Source organism: Apis mellifera, linkage group LG1 (genome assembly GCF_003254395.2).
Source record: "Apis mellifera strain DH4 linkage group LG1, Amel_HAv3.1, whole genome shotgun sequence".
NCBI lineage: Eukaryota > Metazoa > Arthropoda > Insecta > Hymenoptera > Apidae > Apis > Apis mellifera.
Genome location: NC_037638.1, coordinates 26,765,483 through 26,785,874, shown reverse-complemented (window position 1 = coordinate 26,785,874; position 20,392 = coordinate 26,765,483). Strand labels below are relative to the sequence as shown.

At 40.9% G+C, this 20,392-nt stretch overlaps 1 protein-coding gene across 11 annotated transcripts in view; it reads right to left on the bottom strand.

The window, feature by feature from the left end:
- The window catches only part of LOC551623 (nucleolysin TIAR), a 465,359-nt gene that overhangs the window by 29,380 nt on the left and 415,587 nt on the right, over nt 1–20,392 (bottom strand). For all 11 annotated transcript variants that reach the window (XR_003306248.1, XR_003306246.1, XR_003306247.1 and 8 more), the window contains 2 exons: nt 14,360–14,435; nt 9,486–9,588 (listed from right to left, as the gene is read on the bottom strand). Coding sequence is in view for 3 of the 11 variants with exons in the window: in XM_026445773.1 (XP_026301558.1) it covers nt 9,486–9,588; nt 14,360–14,435 (179 nt within the window). In the remaining 8 variants the exon portion in view is untranslated. The remainder of the gene's footprint in view (nt 1–9,485; nt 9,589–14,359; nt 14,436–20,392) is intronic.

Sequence of the window (20,392 nt, the reverse complement as noted above, 5' to 3'; positions counted from 1 at the left end):
ATACAACAACCGTGGAATGGATTATTAATTATTCTAAGCGATGTAGCACATTTTCACCTCGATGGCTTTGTTAATCGGCAAAATTGCAAAGTTTGGGATTCGGAGAATTCACGTGTGATTAGCAAAAAAGAAATGTATCCACAACGTGTTACTATTTGATGCGGATTTTGAGCAGGAGGCATCATCGGACCATACTTTTTTGAGAACGAGGCTGGTCAAGCAGCAACTGTTAATGGTGCTCGATATCGCGACGTGATAACACGGTTCTTTCTGCCGAAATTGGATAATATCGATGTGGTCGATATGTGGTTTCAACAAAATGATACCACATGCCATACAGCCAATGAAACAATTCAATTATCGCACGAGACATTTCCTGGTCGTTTACTTTCTCGTTTAGATCGTGTGATTTAACACTATTAGATTTCTTCTTATGGAGTTATTCGAAATCAAAGGTCTATATCAACGATCCCACAACTACATTACGAGAGGAAATTAAACGCTGCATCAACGAAATTCACAATTATGCAGAAAAGTCATGAAAAATTTCGACGAAAGGAATGCATATGTGCCCGATGTGTTATTCCATAAATAACCCTATCCTATCTACTTTACCATTCGCTTAAAAAATAAACATCTAAAAACTCTCTTTTATATTTAATTAAAATCTTAAACTGTTAATTTTAGGACACCGTATATATACACATAGAAAGAGAGAGAGAGAGAGAGTTCGGTGTATCGCGGCAATTCCAACCAATTTGCTATTCATGCTGTTTCGCTGGCCTGGCCCGCGGCCTGTTGTGATACGGGCAACCAATCAAAAACTCTCGTCGAAACAACACCGAGCCGAGGGCAGCCGATGGCGCAACAAGCGGAGGAGACCTAGGTTTCATCCCCTGCAGGGGGTAGAGGGAGAAGCTTGGATGAAACAGGGGAGGGGGGAGAGATAGGGAGATAGAAAAGGTAGATATATACATATATATATATATATACGTATAAGGGCGTCTCTGTTGTTGTTGCCGCTGTTGGTAGGCCGTTGTTTCGTTTGTTGACGTTTCATCCGGTTGGGCTTCATCGGGAATGCGCGCATGCGTATTTGTTTTATTCGGCGAGGGAAGACTTCGCAACCCCTTAAGGCCGTAAAACTTTATATTATCGCCGGTTGTTAACGGTTTTAACGATGCACGCGCTTTCGATTACGACTGACGCCCCCCTCCCCCTCCCCTTCCAGGGGAATCGTAATGTTACGGTAGAGAGCGTATTAATTAACGGGGAGCGTAAAGAAAATTTCGTTGTTTTCGTTCGACTCAATTTTTTTAGATCGTCTTCTTTTTTTCTTTTTTGTTCAGCAGAGAAAGAAGTTTTACGAAAGGTTTTGTAAAACTATTTTGTAAGAAAGCACAACAGTATGTTTTTCTGTATTATAAAAATATCTGTAAAAAACATTTCTAAAAGGTATTCCATACGCGTGTTTCTTTTTTTTTTTTTTTTCGTTAGAAGAGGGATGGATATTTTTCGTGCTCGTGTTTAGAAAGATTATTTATGTTAGAAGTGAAAAAAATTTGTCACATTATGAACGAGAAAGGAAAATTGTGCTTAGAGATGTTAGGTAAAAATCATTATCGAGATAATCGATAATCATTGATTCACGAAATAAGTGAATATTAGAAATTTCATTTTTCCTTCTCTCTTTCCTTCTTCTTTCCTGCTCTCATTTCATTTCATTTCGATAAGAAGTACCACGAATACGTATGCAAATGAAAATTTTATAACTAAATAAGATAATTTGAAAATATTCATCGAAGATCGCTCAAAGGAAAGGTCAATTTGCTCAAAGACGCGCGTCTTGACATTCCGATCGATCGATCGATCGATTCGAGAGAGTTATCGTAAGTATGATATTTTTAAATACGTACGTTTCAAAGCGTGGAGGGATGCTAAGAAAAAAAAAAAAAAAAGGAAATTCTTGAAAACGTCGTGACCCAATTTTTTCCCCTCTCGGACACGCGCTCGTCGAGAGCGTAGCGATAGCAAAAAAAAGGAAAAAAAAAAAAGAAAAAACTGCTGACTTCGCTCCGTTGGCCGATCGTCACATAGGTGTCAAGCTTGGGACAGGTCAGCGGGAAAAACGTGGAAAATGTAGAAAACGTTCAATCGTAGGAAGAGAAAGATCGGAGAGGAGAGTAAAAAGAAAAAGGATCAAATTTTCGTTCAAGAAATATAATAATTCGCGAAGAATTTTAGGTCCAGTGTTCGGAATGCATACAGTGGTACGATACCCCTTTTCTCCCCCTCCCCCTTGCCACGGGTAAATATTCATAAAGTTTCTATTTAGCGAGAAAGTTGAAGAACGGTGCGTAATTTAATATTAAGCATGCTCGAGCACTTTATAAGTAGTCCCCAACTTCTCGGATTCCGTCCGAACTAACTCGCTTCTATTTTCGGCCGTGAGAAAAGCGTCGACAACTGCCTTGTAATGGAAGCTCGATGCTTCACAATATCGCGTTAAAGTTTGCGCTGCGATAAAGAAAGGCTTCCCTCTATATTCGCGTAAACATGGATGCAAACGTATGCGACCGATGAAGAACACTGTTACGAATAAGAAGAGAGAGATTATTTCGAATTTAACTCGATTCCTCGGATTCGAAGTAAGTATCCGATAGGATATGACAACGAGGAAAATGAAACTAAATCTGTTCGATAACAGGGATAAAAAAAAGAAGAAGAAGAAGAAGAAGAAAGGTTTGGTTTCGATTGTTTCGAAAGGAAATGAAATGATCAGTTAACGGAAAACGACAGATGCCTCTATTTCCGTTTCGATAGCAATAACCGTTGTGTTCCACGAATGAAGAAAAAAAGGAGTCTTGGGGAGTCTGTTTCGAAGAGCTAATAATTCGAAGATACGACACAAAGGAAATGATCGCTTAGCAATGGATTTTGATATGTTCGTTTCTATGTTCCACGAATAAGAAAAAAAACTTGTGATCGGAATAAATATAGAAAGAAAAGAGATAAATATTTCGACAGCAAAAACACGAATAAAAAAAAAGCCTTAGAATTAGCCTTAATTTTGAAAGCATTCGAAATTAATAAGTTTGATGGATTTCGATGTCTCTGTTTCCGTTTTCTATAGCGATAATTCTACTTATAACCAAGAATAAGAAAAAAAGGACAACGATTATTTCGAAGAATTGTTTCGGTCCATTTCAAACATTTCGATATCGATATCCACGAATAAAAAAAAAAAAAAAGGCTGCAATTGTTTCGAAGGGATTCGAAATTAATAAGTTTGATTTGATGGATTTCAATGCCTGTATTTCCATTTCTATAGCAGTAGCCACTTATTCCACGAATAAGAAAAGAGAAAGCCCAAAAGGAGCACGATTGTTTCGAGGAATTAATAATCACTTGCGATCGAGACAAATACGTAGGGGAAAAAGGAATGATCGGTAAACGATAGCGATACGAATAAAAAAAAAAAAAAGTCTAGAGGCTGCAATTGTTTCGAAGACACTCGAAAAGATTATTAAGTTTCGAACAATGAATTTCAATGCCTTCTATAGCAATATCCGCTTGTTCCAGGAATAAAAAAAAAAAAAAAAGAGTCCAAAAGAACTACGATTTGGTTTACATTTCGATACCAATAGCCACGAATAAAAAAAGAGGGACTACGATTGTTTCGAAGGGATTCGAAATTAATAAATTCGACGATAGATTCCGACGCCTCCGTTTTTATTATATAGCGATATCTACTTATTCCAAGAATAAGAAAACTTACAACGAATACGTATAAAAAAAAAGAAACGATAACTAAAATTAGCCTTAATTTCGAAATTTCGTTTCCATATAGCAATATCCAGAAGAGCAAAGAAAAGTAATTGTTTCGTCAAGAGTTAATAATCACGTTGCAGTGGAAACGCATGCATCAGCCTAGATAGAAGAGGAAATGATCGGTTAACGTGAAGCGATGGATTCCGGTGTCTCCGTTTCCTCGAACAACGTACAACGCTCGTACCATACCCGTTAGTCTTATGCACGCATTCGATACTCGGCCTTATTCGTAGCAGAAGACTTGTGTGGAGAGTTAGTGGGACGACCGCGTAACCCGTTGTACGCGCGGCCTGCTTGCGCACTTTAGTGTCGGGAAGCATGCCGCCAATTTCCAACACGGCTCGACACTTAACCTCTCTCCCCCCTCTCCTCCCTTCTCTAGCAAACGGACTGGCCCGCTTATTCAATGCCGCCACGTCGGCTCTACGTCACCGCTGATGGACTGGCTCTTCCGGTGCGTTAATGTTGCGTTAAGCCTGCGTTCGCAAATCCATTCGTCCGTGTGTACCAGCTATACGCGCTATTAGCCCTATATATATACGTATGTATCGAGAGAAGGAAAATTGACCGAACGAATTTCCCGTTAATTTCCTGGCCAACCTTTCATGCTTTGCAACTTTGCTTTTATAGGCGAGCTCGTATCCCAAAGTTTCTGGCCACCCGTTGTTCCCCTCTAACTATCCACGCGATCTCGAGGAACCAAGTGGAGGAAAAGACGGGTTAATTATGTGTTGTTATTTACGGCCTATAAAGACGAAATTCATTCGGTTCTTTTTCTTCTTCTTCTTCTTACCTCGTTTAACGATACCCCCGGTGTTTTCTCCCTCTCCCCCGCTTTTATCTCGCGTCCAATTTTTTTTCGAAACACGGGATAATTAATGAAAAAGATTTATTATTATTTCACGCAGAAATTTTCGAATTCGTTGCGAATAAGAGGATCGATATCGAGAAACATCTTTCTTTCATATATATATATATATATGTGGGAATAATCTGTATCTCTGTGATAGTTGACGCAATTATTATAACTATAATCGCGTTTAACGTGCTCGATGATATCGCGTATCCCATTATTCCGCTATTATAGTTCGTCATCGCTGTATCGAATCGATTTAGGAATATCAAAGTTACGAATTTAAATTGTATCGAGATATTAACGATGATAACGATAGGTAGAGAAGGGCAAGCTCGTAATAACTCATGATGAGAGTGAGGTTAAAAAAGAAAAAAAGGAAGAAGAAGGAGAAAGAAAAGAAAAGAAAGTGCATTTAAACCTAATAACGTCATTTTTCAAGGAAGCCCCGAGTCTTCGAAGCTCTTTCTCTCTCTCTCTCGTTACTTTTTAATACGGCCGGTAAGTTTCAGTTTTATATATCTTTGCGATAAGTTTCGTTTCACAGAGATTAAAAAGTCGGAAAATGAAAGGGGGGGATTCCGTCGTTGATTCTTTTAAAGAGTAACGACGCGAAATCGACAGCGGTTCATGGTTACCAACGATTCAACCGAGTCGACGGCGATACAAACTTTCGACATTAAAACCCGAGCCCAAACTCGGTGGTCTTTCGTCTCTTTCACACGCCATCAATCGTGGTATTTTTGCCTGACCGCAAAATTATCTAATTGCCGGGGCTATAAAATATTGACCCAGTTGCTGACGAACTTCGCTCTCTCTCTCTCTCTCTCTCTCTCTCTCAAATTAAATGCCGCTTTGCCCCAACTGTCTCTAACTTCGTCTCGTTTCTTTTCCCTTTCCGTGGGAATCGCGATTATAAGAATTTCCTTATAACCGACAACGTCTTATCTCTCATCTCTTTTACGTGTACTCTATTTACGTGCGGAGGAAACGGATATGGATTCGCTTACCGAAACGAATTTCGGTAACGATAATAACGTATTATTAACGTGTAATGATATAACTGGTCTCGTTTCTTCGTCCAAATTTTCGCTGTAACGTGAGCGAGCTCGAGTTCGAGAAGTAGTAGAGTTTCGAATTTATCTTCAATAACGAATAATACGCACGTCGCAATAAAACATACGTAGAAAAATACATTAGGATACGTTTGTTATATCTCATTTGATTTAAAATTTGAAAGAGAAAGTTGTTTCTTCATTCTTTAGTATTTGCAAGTATTTGAGTCAAGATTTCTCAAAGAAATACGTAAGTTGAATATGTTCTTCTCTAGGAAGAAAATATGCGAATAAAAACCAGGAGATTTAAATAACTCGACATTAATCATTCACGTACCGTTTTGATAAAGAGAAGAAAAAAAAGAAAGGAGCGCGATTATTTTCCTTTTTTCCTTCTCTTTTTTCTAAATCTCTCTAACGCAAAAATAATCTTTTCTTTCTTTCTGTTCGAAAAACTTTCGCGCAAAAATTCTTCTTTCGCCGTGAAAAAAAGCGGTGTTGTTGTTCGTAATTTCGTATTGTTCAATGGACCAGTTGTTCCATCGGAACAACAACACTCATCTCATTGAGCCGCGCTATTTAAACGCACGCATTATATCGGGACTATATTTACCTCTCTCTCTCTCTCTCTCCCTCGAGAGTGTTCTTATTGTTACGGAGTAACGAGCTTTAAACCGAGTCCCTCGAATAAGCTTGGAACGAATAATAAATTGCGCGGTATATAAACCATAGATCCGCCATTAAAGGTTGAATGGCAGGATGGTGGTTGACAATCGTCGTAACGCAACGCGGCTTGCCGTTTGTTTATTAGGCAAACCGTAATTAATACGATTAATAAACGCGGGACGTTGAAACGTCAACGGTATTAATCGTATTAATTATGGTTTATCCAATTTAATTGAACACGCTTAACGAATGATCGAATTAACGGATAATTTGCACGATCCGAACTTTTTATCCACGATATATCTTTATCTCAAGTCTTATAAAATTTCCGTTCGATCGATTTGAAAGAACAATGGAATCGTGCGTTGTTGATTGTTGAAGCGTTCATCGTCGACCATATTTGCAATAATTGCATTTCATCCCCTGTTCGAATTATCAACTTCTTTCTTTCTTTCATTTTTTTACGAAATCTTTGAAAACCCCTCAACTCGTTATATCGATTTAAAAATTATCATATTATAGTTTCAGAATGATCGATACATGTATATAACATCGGGATTACGCGTAATTTAATGACATTTGTAAGCCGGTCTCGTAGCCGGCTCGAATTTTTCACATTTACGGGGAAAGATAAGGCTTGATAAATGAATAAATGAGCCTCGTGATAAGAGACATTAGGAAAAGTGAAAAATTAAGTTCCAAGAGAAAAGCGACAGGTAGATAGGTAGGTAGGTAGGAATATTATTAAGAGGGAAATGTCTCGCAAGATGCCCTGAATACTAATAATTTCGAAAATTCCCTTTATTTTTATCTTACTTTCTACGTTCAAACGTGATTTAACAGAAAGAATCTTAATCAAAATATATATATATAGGAATCGCGGACGGAAAAATTAATCCGTCGAAGACAAAGAGAATTCCTCGAATCGAGGAAAGAGAATTTTCCGTTGGAAAAATATGGAAAGATCGTGCCACCGAGGTTTTCGAATATTTTAGGTTAAGCGATACGCTTCGAGCCACGGCTCACCTTGACCGACATCCCCGAACTTGAATTTCTACCGAAAATTTTTCGCACAAAGCCAGGCAAAGATTACAACCCCGCACCAATTCGACCCTCTCCTTTCACCATCGATCGGATATCAAATGGAACGATACATACGATCGATATATTAATAAAATGACCTCCCATCTTTTCTTCCTCTATATTTCTCTCAAATTTAATCCCGAAACAAACGTTCACACGTGGCGATGACGATGGTGTCCCCATCGCAGAGCGATTTCGCACACAGGTGCGCGCTAAGTGTTCCACGCGTGGAGGGGAGGAGAGAAAATTTCATTAACGAACAATCATTTTTCAGATTTAGAAGAAGAGGAATACACGTGTGTATATATATATATATATGGAAAGGAGAGGTGAAGGCTCGGGAAGAAAGCGTCGGGTATGGCGTATGCAAATAGGGGTGAGCCGGTCCCGTAGGTAGGAGACGAGGCCTCGTCTAGTGAAAAAGTTTGGACGCTCGGCGACGAATACTAATTAAAGACTTGCGGAATGAAATTAGTCGGCGGAGGCGAGTGGACGGCGGGGAGGCTCGACCCGGGAGGAGCCGCTTATGATAATATAATAATACTTAGTTGGGTCCCGGCCTCGCTACCTCCGAGCTCATTATGCGTTTAGTTCGTAACTTCAATTGGATTCTTACTATCCCCTCCCTCACTTTATACTTTCATCATCGCGGCTCTACTTTAACACCCGCTAATTACGAAGAGAGAGAGAGAGAGAGAGAAAGGTACGATTACGAGCGAATCACTCGTTGCTCCGGTATGTAACAACGTCTCTGGATTAACTCGAGTCTCTTTTTCGAAACCAATTTTTTCTTTCGTAAAAAAATTAATCTTTCAGAGAATTCGTCCCACGAATTACGACGATGGATTCGAAGATTTATTAAAGCGAGGAGGAAGCAGCGAGGATAAATCTGTGCGCGCTCAAAATCGGAAAGGTGAATGACGATATACTTGATCCATTCGAGTGGACGGAGGGAGGGGATGAAGAGGAGGCGTGAATGAGTCGCATCGATCGCGGATGCTTCTCCGATTCTAATCCCTTCCCCTCTCCTCTTATTGTTATCATTAATTCTTTTTAAAATATTTTTACCGCCTCGGTGTACGATCGGGAAACCTTATTACATGTAGAGCGAGACCACTTTCGTTTCGTCATCGATGCACGTAACACGCTTATTATCCGTTTTGCGTTATCCGATTATGCGAAATGATAGAAGCAAGACTCGATTCCGTTCGATATTTATCGTATCCGACATTGAAGGTAACGAAGATCGTGTAAGAGGAAAGAAAAGAAAACGAAACGAAAGTGAAACGTCCATCATTTCGATCGAATATCTCGCGTTGGATAAAGATATATCTCTCGATAAATATCGATCGAAGCATTGAGGCGAGATGGTTTTTAACCTCGATGATCGCGAGATGGATGAAAGCTTTCTCCTCTCGGCTCCGACTGGACCTAATCGAATTCCAGCTGCGTCGGCGAAAATTCCGTGGAGGGCCACCGCGATATTTAATTTTCCTTCGCCGCTTTCGTATGCGCGTCAGACGTGGTCTTAAGGGCACGCCAAGAGTGACGACCTTCCTCGGCCACCGTCTCACGAACGAAAAACGGGAGAAATTCGTTTTTTTTTTTTTTTTTTTACATTCTTCTCTTATTGCTTCCTCGCGAAAACACGATGGATCGTCCACGAGAGATTATCAATTATTATTATTATCGAGTCAGGCGACGCGATTCTTAGATTTATACAAGCAAAATAAAAGTATTTATAATCATCGTATATATATTTCCAGATTAGGATTATTTGGAATTATCAAAGTTTGGAAGAAGAAGAAAAAAAAAATAAATAAATAAAGAAAGTCGTTTGGATTCTTCGACTTGTGTGATTCGACGTGTGTTGTATTAATGCACGACCATCATGCACCACTCTCAGTGTACAGCAAAGATTCGAGAAAGACACGTACGTGTATGTATGTGTGTGTATATATGTACGTATATATGTATATATATATATATATACTCACCCTCGGATTTTGGCGCAGGGGGTTTGCGAGTCGCCCAATTCGTTCGAATACTCCTGCTACCGAGCCATTGTCCATTCATGGCACCGATGGCACTTTCCGCTTCCTGGAACAATGCAAGCGAAACCTTGAAACTCGAAAATAATTGGTAAACGCCACTTTAAAGTTAAGCTGCGAGAAAACGATCGCTTCGAGTTTTCGGAAACGAGATCAAACAATTTCTTTCGAAATTATTGAATAACAATGAAACCAGAATTAATAGAGAAGATAATAATTGCATATACGACGTTCCTTTATTTTTCTCTTTTCTCTCTGATTAAAAATTACACAAGTACGAACTTGTAAAAATTAATTTATATAATTGCGAATATCAAAAATATCTTGCACGTTATTAAAAACAGATTGGATCGTCGAAATGAAAAAGACCTCTTCTTTTCACGCGTCGATTGAACGTACGCACGGTTGTTGCACGGTTAATCATGGATATGTATATTTTTTCTTTTTGTAGATATTTTTTTTTTCCAACGGCGCCCGAGGTTATTCAATATTAAACCGGTATCCACCTATTAATGGCATCATCTAAAATTAATGGTTCTATCTTGTTTCACAAATTTTTCAGCGTCCCTAAAAATTTGTCTCTCTCCCTCCCTCTCTCTCTCTGTCTGTCTCTCTGTGCTTATTGCTCCCTGTCGCAAACCCACCGTTAAATTGGTTCAGTTGTAGGCGAACGGCCGGCCACATCCACTATTTCTACATCGCAATCATCAATTTGAAATTTTAGTTACAATCGTGCGGCGTGCTTTACGAATGTAACGGAACACGGTGAATTCCAGAGGCAGATATTTCACTGGTAATAATTCCAATTTTAATAAATTGCAACGTTAGAAGAGTATTGAATAAAATAATAATTTATAAAAGTTTGAATCATCCATTTTTTTTTATTATTATTGGTATATATATATATATATATATATATATATATATATATATATATATACACGTTATAAGCAATTAATTATCTAAATACACAAACACTGTGACATTTATCGCGTTAATATATCGTTTTAATTTCACTGATGGATTACTCGAGCAATAAATTAACAAGAAAGTATTATTCGAGTTGCAATCGTTATTTTTAAACGTACGTTAAAAACGGGACGAAAGGGGGGAATGTTATTGGCGCCAATTTGCCAGCAGGCAACTCCTTAAAATTCCAAGCAGCGAACGATAAACACAAGACACAACAAGCCTAATAATCTCGCGAAATTCTCTAAAGTGTCCTCGGCCTTTCACGTAGTCAATGTACATATTGCGGTATAACGACGATGGAAAAGTGGTACAAGTTGAAAATTTCCTTTCAAAAGTGGAACAATCTAATCTAATCTACATATCGACACAAACTGTTCTCTCTCTCTCTCTCTCTCTCTCTCTCTCTGTAAAAGTAAGAATATCGAATAGTTTTGAAGAAATATACAGATTTCGCAGACATAGTTTCCACTCGAGTATCTCGAGTATGGTTGTACTCGTGTCAAGTGTCATCGGTTCGCAAGGGCAGCAAAGAAGAAGTCACGTAGCGTGGTTACCTTGCGTTAAAAAAAAGGAAAAAAAAAAAAAAAGAAGAAGAGAGAGATCGGGAACTGGAATAAACAAAAAGGTTACGACCAACAGCCAGAGAGGCCGTAACTCGCAGTACACAAGATGGTAGCCGTAACTTTTATTTACTACTGCTCTGGTTTGAGAAGCATAGCTCGAGTGGATTGAGAAAAGTGGTCTATTACCGTTCTCCGCGTGGAATGGAGCCGTAATAAATACGTATGTATATCTACGTATACATTACTTACGCTAAGCGTACGTGTATGCATACACGTGTCGAACGAATATATATGTGTACACACATATAATGGTTGAGAGAGACAATTGGTAATTCGGTGAATCTACTTTCTTTTTACCAATTTACCTCTCTTCTTTCCAACTTTTTGTCGCCTTGATTCTTTAATTTTCTCTTTCGCAAAACGTTTAAATTACAATTTCTTTTTCTTTTTTTTCTTCTCTTCTTTCGTTTCAACGGCAAAATCGTTTAATCCCCCCGTGTTAAAGGCATTTCGCTCGCCGAAATGCCGGAGATAGCGTTCGAAACTTGGAAACCATCGACTCGTTTCTCTCTCGCCTTGGCATTTCCCGATGCGGGTCAACCCAACACGCTCGCTTCGAAATTCTGCCCGATCTATCCCTCCACTATCTTCCCCTCCCTCCCCCGATTTTTCGAAAAATCCACATCCGTTTATCCGCGTGTTTATTTCTCGCGGGAGGATAAAATTCTTTCGAGAGGGACGATGCGAAAATTGTAACGCGCCAATAAGAGCGTGAGAACAGGTACCACTCCTATCCGTCTATTCGTAAGTCCATTACGGGGATTCGTATATGGAAAATAAGAAAGAATCGTAGGAGGAGGACAAAAGAAGAAAAAGAGAGAGATACGCGGAAAGATGAAAAGGAGAGCCGATATATATCCCTATTGCAAGGCGGGCCAATAGAGACGTGGAAATAGAGAAACGTGGATAACAGAGAGAACGACTTTGCGTGGTTGCGGAGGGGAGAAGGGGACTCGGAATCGTGCGTATTCCACGAGCAAATGGGAGCAAGCCCGTGACAGGCCGTGGGTTGATGCGAGGAGGAGGAACGACGGATCTAAAAATATTCCTCCGTCACATCCCCCTCTCCACCCCTTTCCCGAAGAAGTTGACTGTTCGAAAAGCTCTTCCAGGAAGCTCGCTGTGAGGGGAGGATAGGTGTTTCTCTTCTTTCCTGAATTCCATCCTTATCCTATCTCCCCTTCTCCTCCCATTTGCGCCACTTTCGAGGCCACTCTTGGGTCCGGGCTTTCGTTTCCACAACCGTTCCTCCCTTGTGGAACAGAGAAACCTAGCACTCGTCTTCGGATCCAGGCAAGGTACACTTCTTTCCCGCCCTTCTCATCCTTGTTCCCATGCGTACTTACACGCGAGAAGGGCGAGGAGGGTACAAAGTATTTCCGATTCGAATTTCCATCCCCCCCCGATATGACGGCGCTCGGCTCGCGTGGTTAGACCTAGATAGAGCGGCGGGCCGAATGCTCGCCTCTCTAAGCCGATTCTAAACTACGGTCGATAAGTTTGCCCCTAACCCCGGGACGAGCAGGAACGGCTGAATGCAACCACCTCCCCCACCCCTTCCTTCCACTTTCCGTGACCGGACCGTTTATACGACACGCCGCGGCTGTCCTACCGACCTCGTCGCCCTACCAGGCCTGCCTAGTTCAACCTGTCCCGTAGCACACACGTCAAATCGAATTTTCTCGCGCACACATACACGCCTCCTAGGGAGGGACGCCTATAGGCCATTCCGTGACCACGAGGGAAGCGACACCCAGCTGCTTTACACGCATTACTAAGTCATAGGCTTACGTGGCTCTGAGGAAGCGTACGCGAGGTACGTGTCTTTCTTTTTTCCCCCCCTTTCTCTCTTTTTCTTCTTCTTTCTCTTCTTTCTATTCCTTGCCGTGTATGTGTGTGCGTGTTCTCTTTTTCTTTTTCGTTTTCTTTCTCTATCGATCCCCGATGATAGCCGCGAATCGTTTTCGGGACGCGAAACCGGAGAGGAGAGAAAAAAGAGAGAGAAAGAAGGGGTAGATCGGATATTTTATGGGAATATTATGTCGATGCCGATCGGGGAAATTTTGGAATCAACAGCCACCGTGGAAATTAAGAATATGAAATGAATTTTTTGCCACCCTTGCCTGATACGCTTCCGACCTTATTCCAGCTGGGATTTTATCGATGGAACGTTATGAAAGCCTTTTTTTCTTCACCCCCTTCTCCCCTCCGATTTCTTGATTTATCGCCAAAAGGATTTATCGATCCCCTCCTCTCTGCCTCTTCCCGTCGCTTCAAAGTGGCCAACTTTTCGCCGATTTTGGCTCTCGCCTCGCCACCTCCCCCCTCCTGAAATTCCCCGCACGTGCCCGCCCCTTCTTCCTCCCCCTCCATCTCCTCCTCCTCCGGCAAGTGCCATCCACGTATTTATAGTTTCGCTCGATCGAGACGTCTCATCTGCTCTTCGCGATTTCCCCTCGAAATCACGTTTCTTTTTCTTTTCGCGTCGATCTCGATCGAAAGAATGAAAAATCGTGGAGGATCGTTGCGATTTCTTGTTCGCGTTGTTAAGAGAGTCGACGAGGAGAGAAGAGACATTTTCGCGCGCTCCTCGAGGATCTTGGACGGAGACATCCCCGTGGAAAATTTATTTCGGCCAATGGCGAGTAATAGTTCGGGGTGGGGTGGTAGTCGAGGCAGGTGCCTGCGGTGAGGTCCAGATCGATAGAACATTAAAACAGGGGAGGGAGGGAAACGAGGGTAGCCGCCTTGGCGAATAACTCTCCCCCATAAAAGGAAGCCTTCTTTTACTCAACTATGTCCCACGTTTAACTTACGCCGTGATTTGCGCGGTAGATTTTGAGAAGAATCGTAGATAAAAGTCGTGGACCCTCTCCTTTCGAAAAATGACGGTTTAAAGCGCTCGATTCCCCTCTTTTTTCTTCCCTCTTTGTCTGGCTTTCTCTCTTAGTAGATCTCTGAATAAATTTCCAGACAGGATGAGGCGCAATGTTTCTAGTAATGAAGGGTACGAGTGATTGTTGTATAATCGTTTTACAATTAATTTTTGTTTGTGGCGCGAGAAAGAGAGAGAGAGATTTTAAGCAAAGAGTTCTTTGTTATTAAAAATATCATCTCACGATTACACGAGAAATTTCGTAACTCGGTATTACAATTTTTTTTTTCTTTTTAGAAAATTTCTTTACCAGTCCGTGGGATGAAATTAAATTCGTACTCGAGACTTACCGCTTTTTTAACAAAGGAAACGAATCCATATCCTTTGGATTTGAGCGTTTGTGGATCTCTCACGACTCTGCAATCTCTGCAACAAGAAAACAAGTTCATTTGTTAAAAAAATATGAATTTTTCCGTTACGAAAGAGTTCTTGGAAAATTATTACTCGCGGTTAAAGTAACCCGAACATTCTTTTCCTTTTTTTTCTTCTTCTTTTTTCCGTCCCTCCTCCCTTTCGAAGATTCGTTTATACACAAACCAACAACCTTTCATCCCTTTGAATTTTAATTAAATTTTTATACACGGTGGATAACGTTTTAGCGTCTCGCGTAAAGTTGAGAATATCCGGTTAATTTTTCTTCGAAAACGAAGCGAGGGGGAAAAAAAAATTTTATTTCCCCGATTTACTTTCCCTTCGATAGTGAAACTATATATATATATATATATATCTATTCTCTTCCCGATTATTATCCCCTAATTATATTCCCGTTGCGCGCTTCAACGCTTCTTTTATCACAAAAGTTGAGAGAAGGCTCGCTCGCTACTCGTTACTTCGAATTAACGGACAGATGTTTCGTGACATTTGGCAATCATTCCGTTTACCTTATCTGCCCGATGCAACGTAACACGAAAGCAACAGATTAGCAGAAACCGGTTTTCTTTCTCCAAGTTTTAACGAGACATCCGCATCTACTAATCGCATCGTGCATTTTCTTCTCGGTTACCGATTTTATAATCGTATATATACATATATCTCCTCGAAGATCCGCTTTATCAAAGAGAAAAGATCTACCCTCCCACGAATAATCGACGAATTTCGAAGCATTTTACGCTCTCTCGAAAACAACGGAGAACGATCGGCCGTCCAACACCCTAAAAATTCTTCCTTCCGTAATTAAGATTCCAGCGATGCCCGACAGATGAAATTAGGAATACTGGAGTAAAGCCCCGCCGCTTAAGTTGGCCGTCCCTCCCGACTTAAATAAAATATTCTTTCGTTCGACTTGGGGGACTGGCATGCGGCTCGAATAAAACTCCGGGTTATAGGTCTGCCAAATTTTTCATCCCGTCGTTTCCCTCGTCCTCTGAATTTTTCCAACGTTCGATAGATAGAATTTCTGGTTTTCGCGAAAAAAAGAAAGAAAGAAAGAAAGGAAGGAAAAAATAGAGGAAGAAACTAGAGGAAATAAATTTTGCCAATTGCTTCCTCGTTCAGATATTTCGATATTTTCGCGCAAGGAGGAGGGGAAAAGCGACGAAGAACTTGTTAACGAAGAATTCGTCGTTGAATAAATGGCAGGATCATCGTAAACGCATTAAAATGATTAGCGTGGTGTATTTATCTTCGTTCATCGTGTGACTCGCTCGAAACGAAAGAAAGCTTCGCTCTTTCGACGAGGAAAAGATATCTATCCTTGGACGACGGCGTAACGCTGTTGTACGCACGACATGGGAACATTAATCGCGGCTTAAATTATTATTATTATTCTTAAGAAAGATTGGGGGGGGGGCCAGGAGCACAATTTTTCATAACGGAATTGGATGATACTGCGAAAAGCAGCGGTGGATATCGGGCAGGTTAGATGGTGGAGAGGAGTAAAATTGGAAAGGAAAGAAGAGCGAAGAAAGGCTGAAAGAGGGTTTCCTCCCGAAAGGACAGAACGTGAAAAGAGAGATGAAAGAGAGAGGGTAAGCGAGATTACGCGCGTCAAAGACTGGCAGTACTTTGCTTTCTCATCCTCCCCCGTTTATCTTCCTCCTGTTGTATGCAACTTTTTCGGTTTCGCTCGCTCTTTGAGCAATTAATCGAAACCTTTCCATCCGAGAATCCGTGCGAATTTCATTATCCCCCGAAATAATTTCTAATCTCTCTTGAATAATTACGAAGAGAAGCGCGCGAACGCGTTTCGTAATCTTCGTCTCGCGTTTTCCACGATGGCCGCCCTGAAAACGAACGCAATAAACCGAGTTAAGAAGGTCAAGTACGGGGAGACCGGACAAGCGAGTAGTTTTCGAGTAAAATTTACTCGAAAACTACTATGTTGCGCAAGAAGCTAAACAAAGTTGCGGTCAACTGTAAACGCGGCCTTTCCGAGGAAGCGGAGTTATGCATTTACTTTCCCTCTTCCCCGCTTAAATACTTATACTCGGTTAAATTGCTTTCCACCGTCGGACTCGGTATTTAGCCAGCCCTTAATCGTCCTCGTTTTTACGTAATAAAGAAAGAAAGAAAGGAAGGAAGGAAGGAAAAAAGAAAGAATGAAGGAAGAGCGTCATCTTTCGCGATCAACTCGCCCCGAGGAGATATTCGAAATTTTTCTTTATATACCTATTTTATATATATAATTTACCAATTTAAAAATTTATCCTCTCGTATCGACGAGTCCTTTTTCGAGCTTCGAGCTTTCTCTCCTCCTCGAGATGATCCGCGATGATCATTGTTTTCCGCGAGTTTTCAGCCTGCGCGAATGTCACAGTGCGCGAACATGAGTAATAGTCGATATAAGTTAGATGTAGAGCGGCACGCCAGTCGCATATGTCGTTGCCCACACTTCAACCTCTCCCACCCCTGCGCACGACTATCTCTCTCTCTCTCTCTCTCACTCTGTCGATATAGAGCCACCTCTCTCGTCACCCTTTCTCCCCTCCCCTCTTTCGAACGCGATCGGCCCTCTTTTTACGGCTTCCTCTTCTTGTCCGCTCCACCTCCACTTGACGAGGGCGCGGGGCGAAACGAAACAATCGGCGAAATTTACGTTTCCACCGCGTTAAAAATCGTAAATTAATGCACGGTTATTGACGCGATAAATCTCGAAATTTAATTCAAGTTCCATCGAGAGCTGTCCACGAACGGCGGCGGCGGCGGCGGCGGCCACCCTCCCCTTCCTCTTTCTCTTTCGGCGCGCGCGATATAGACGGCGACAATGGCGGCGGCCGAGCTTCGACGCCTGGCCAACGACAAAGCCCACCCTCCCCCTCCCCAGAGATGGGATAAAGAGTTAGTTTGGATTTATTGCGAGCGTCGCGCGGCCGAACAAGCGATGGACGTCAAGAGTTGGAAGTCGAGCGGCGATGATTCAAATTCCAAGCTCCTAGACGCAGCGTCCGGTCGTGCGCAGGGGGGGGAAATAAAAATAAAAAAGGCTTGTCCTTCATCCTATCAATCCCGCCAAGTCTTTATTCCATCGGGCTGTCGCGATCCTCGCGCCACTTTTATTTATTGGCAGAGCTCCTCGAAACTCGGGATCGAACCGAGAGATTGGCCAATTTTTGTTTCGAAACTTTTTCCTTCTCGTTCTCTTTCGAAAACGAGGGGTTGTCTTGGCGATTGCTTTTTGAAAAATAGAACGCGAGACAATTGGATCGAGATATAAACGATCCTTGGAACATTAAGTAATATTAATTAATAAAGTTGAGATATTAGAAATTCATAGTGGTAAACGATTGGTGAACGATTATTCCCGCGAAGAGAATCGGGTAGAAATTAAATTCAATTCGAGGCAAGTGTTTGAAGTGTAACGTATTGCCGAGCCTATTCGCTTTGTTCGGTTATTCCGTTCGGTGGGTTAGACGGGTTAAACGTCAGTGTATAAATTAATTTCATATAACATCAATAGACTCCAATTAGGGGAATAGAGCGATACTCGATGTATGTGGTAGCGAATTTTACCTCCTGGGATTTGTCTCGTATCGCATTTGCGATCGTACGTACCCCGTGTTACAATTGATAATGCCTCGCGTAATATCTAATATAATTTTGTCGACGATGGATGATTGTAGGGAGAGCTTGTTGAAAATTTCTTCTTTCGAAAGGGAGCTATGGAAAAGGCTAATGGCAATTAAATTATCGATAATGAAAAATTGTAAACTTGAAGACGATCGCTCCAAACGCGTCTTTTTTAATTTGTTAACTATCATCCTTTCTCATTTTCTATCAGAATTTTTGAAAGGGAATTATCGAAAAGGTAATGATAATTAAATTATCGATAATGAAAAATTATAAACTCGAAGACGATCGCTTCAAACATGAGTCTTTTTATCAACTGTCATCCGTGTTTTCTCATTCTTTGTCAACGTTTCTTTTAGAAGAGAGTATCGAATTATCGATAAAAAATTTAAAATTCGAAGACGATGATCGCTTTACAATCGCATTTTTTCATCAATGTTGTATCCAATCCATGAAACTTTCATTCGTGTCAATGTCAGTTCTCATTCTCCGTCTCTTTTGAAAGAAAGCTATCGAAAAGGCTAATAGCAATTAAATTATCGATAATGAAAAATTACAAATTCGAAGACGATCTAAACATGCGTCTTTTTATCAATCTGTTAACTGCCATCATTCTGCTTTCTCATTCTCTGTCAGAATCTTTTTTGAAAGACAACTATCGAAAAAGGTAATGGCAATTAAATTATCGATAATGAAAAATTATAAACTCGAAGACGATCGCTTCAAACATGAGTCTTTTTATCAACTGTCATCGGTATTTTCTCATTCTTTGTCAGTGTTTCTTTTGGAAGAGAGAATTATCGATAAAACATTTAAAATTCAAAGACGATGATCTTTTCATCAACGTTGTATCCAATTCGTGAAACTTTCATTCGTGTCAATGTCAGTTCTCATCCTCCGTCTCTTTTGAAAGAAAGCTATCGAAGAAGCTAATGACAATTAAATTATCGATGAAAAATTATAAACTCGAAGATCGCTCCAAACACGCGTGTTTTTATCAATCCGTTATCATCCGTGCTTTCCCAGTTTTTATCAGCATCTCTTTTAAAAGGAAGCATCCAATCCGTGAAACTTTCATTCGTTTCAGTGTCAGTTTTCATTCTCCGTCAACGTGTTTTTCGAAAGACAACCACGGAGAAAAAGTTAATGGCAATTAAATTATCTATGAAAAATTATAAACTCGAAGACGATCGCTTCAAACACGCGTCTTTTTATCAATCTATACTTCCTTAGTTTTTATCAGCATCTCTTTTAAAAAAGGGAGCACCCAATCCGTGAAACTTTCATTCGTTTCAGTGTCAGTTTTCATTCTCCGTCAGCGCGTTTTTCGAAAGACAACCACGGAGAAAAAGTTAATGGCAATTAAATTATCGATGAAAAATTATAAACTCGAAGACGAACGCCTCAAACACGCGTCTTTTTATCAACCGTCATCCGTGCTCTCTCATTCTCCGTCAGCATTCCTCGGCTCAATCTAGCAGAGGTGTGCTATATACGTGTGCGATGGCCGATGCTTTTTCCGATCTTCCTCATCGAACTCGAGCTCATTAATTACAAATAATAAAAAGGAAAGGACGCGTCAGCGCGAAAAATCCTCGCACCGCCGAGATCTTTCTATCCTCCGAGCAAGCAAGCAAGCGAGTAAGAATGGACCAGAAGGAATATCATCACTTTTCCAAAGCGTATTTCGGAGGGATATAAATGCTCGTTAGCTCGAGCCTCATCAATCTACCTGCTAATCACTCGGAGTGTCGCCTCTGATCACCATCGTTATCCTACGTTTCGGAACGTGTCTCCTGCATATTACCCACAACTTGCATCGTGCAAGTTAATATCTCCTGCTTTCACGCAATATCGATTAGATGATAATTAACGCGAGATAAAACAAAACACCGCCCGTATTTTTAAACAATTTCAAATTTATCGCATCGGATTTTTAATAATTTAACATAAGATAAAAAAATATGAAATCGGTTTCGATCCGTCAACGCGTAGAAAATATATATATATCTCGATATTCGAATATAAACGGAATTAAATACCGATTACGAGAGTTCATCTGAAATCGGGGTTATCGTGATCCGATAATTCGGAAATTGGATCGATCCCTGACAATCGAAGGTGGAAAACGTTTCTCTACGAGCGACACCGCGAATAATACCGCCGCGTTGGTGAACACGTGGGGCTCGATCGACTTGGAATTCGCGAAGAGGAGAAAAAGAATGGAGAGGGAGGAGGGGAAGGAAAGGAGACGCTCGATATCCCGGCAGCCCTTGAAACAAGGAATCGGTAGGAGGTAGACTTTCGAGTTAACGTGG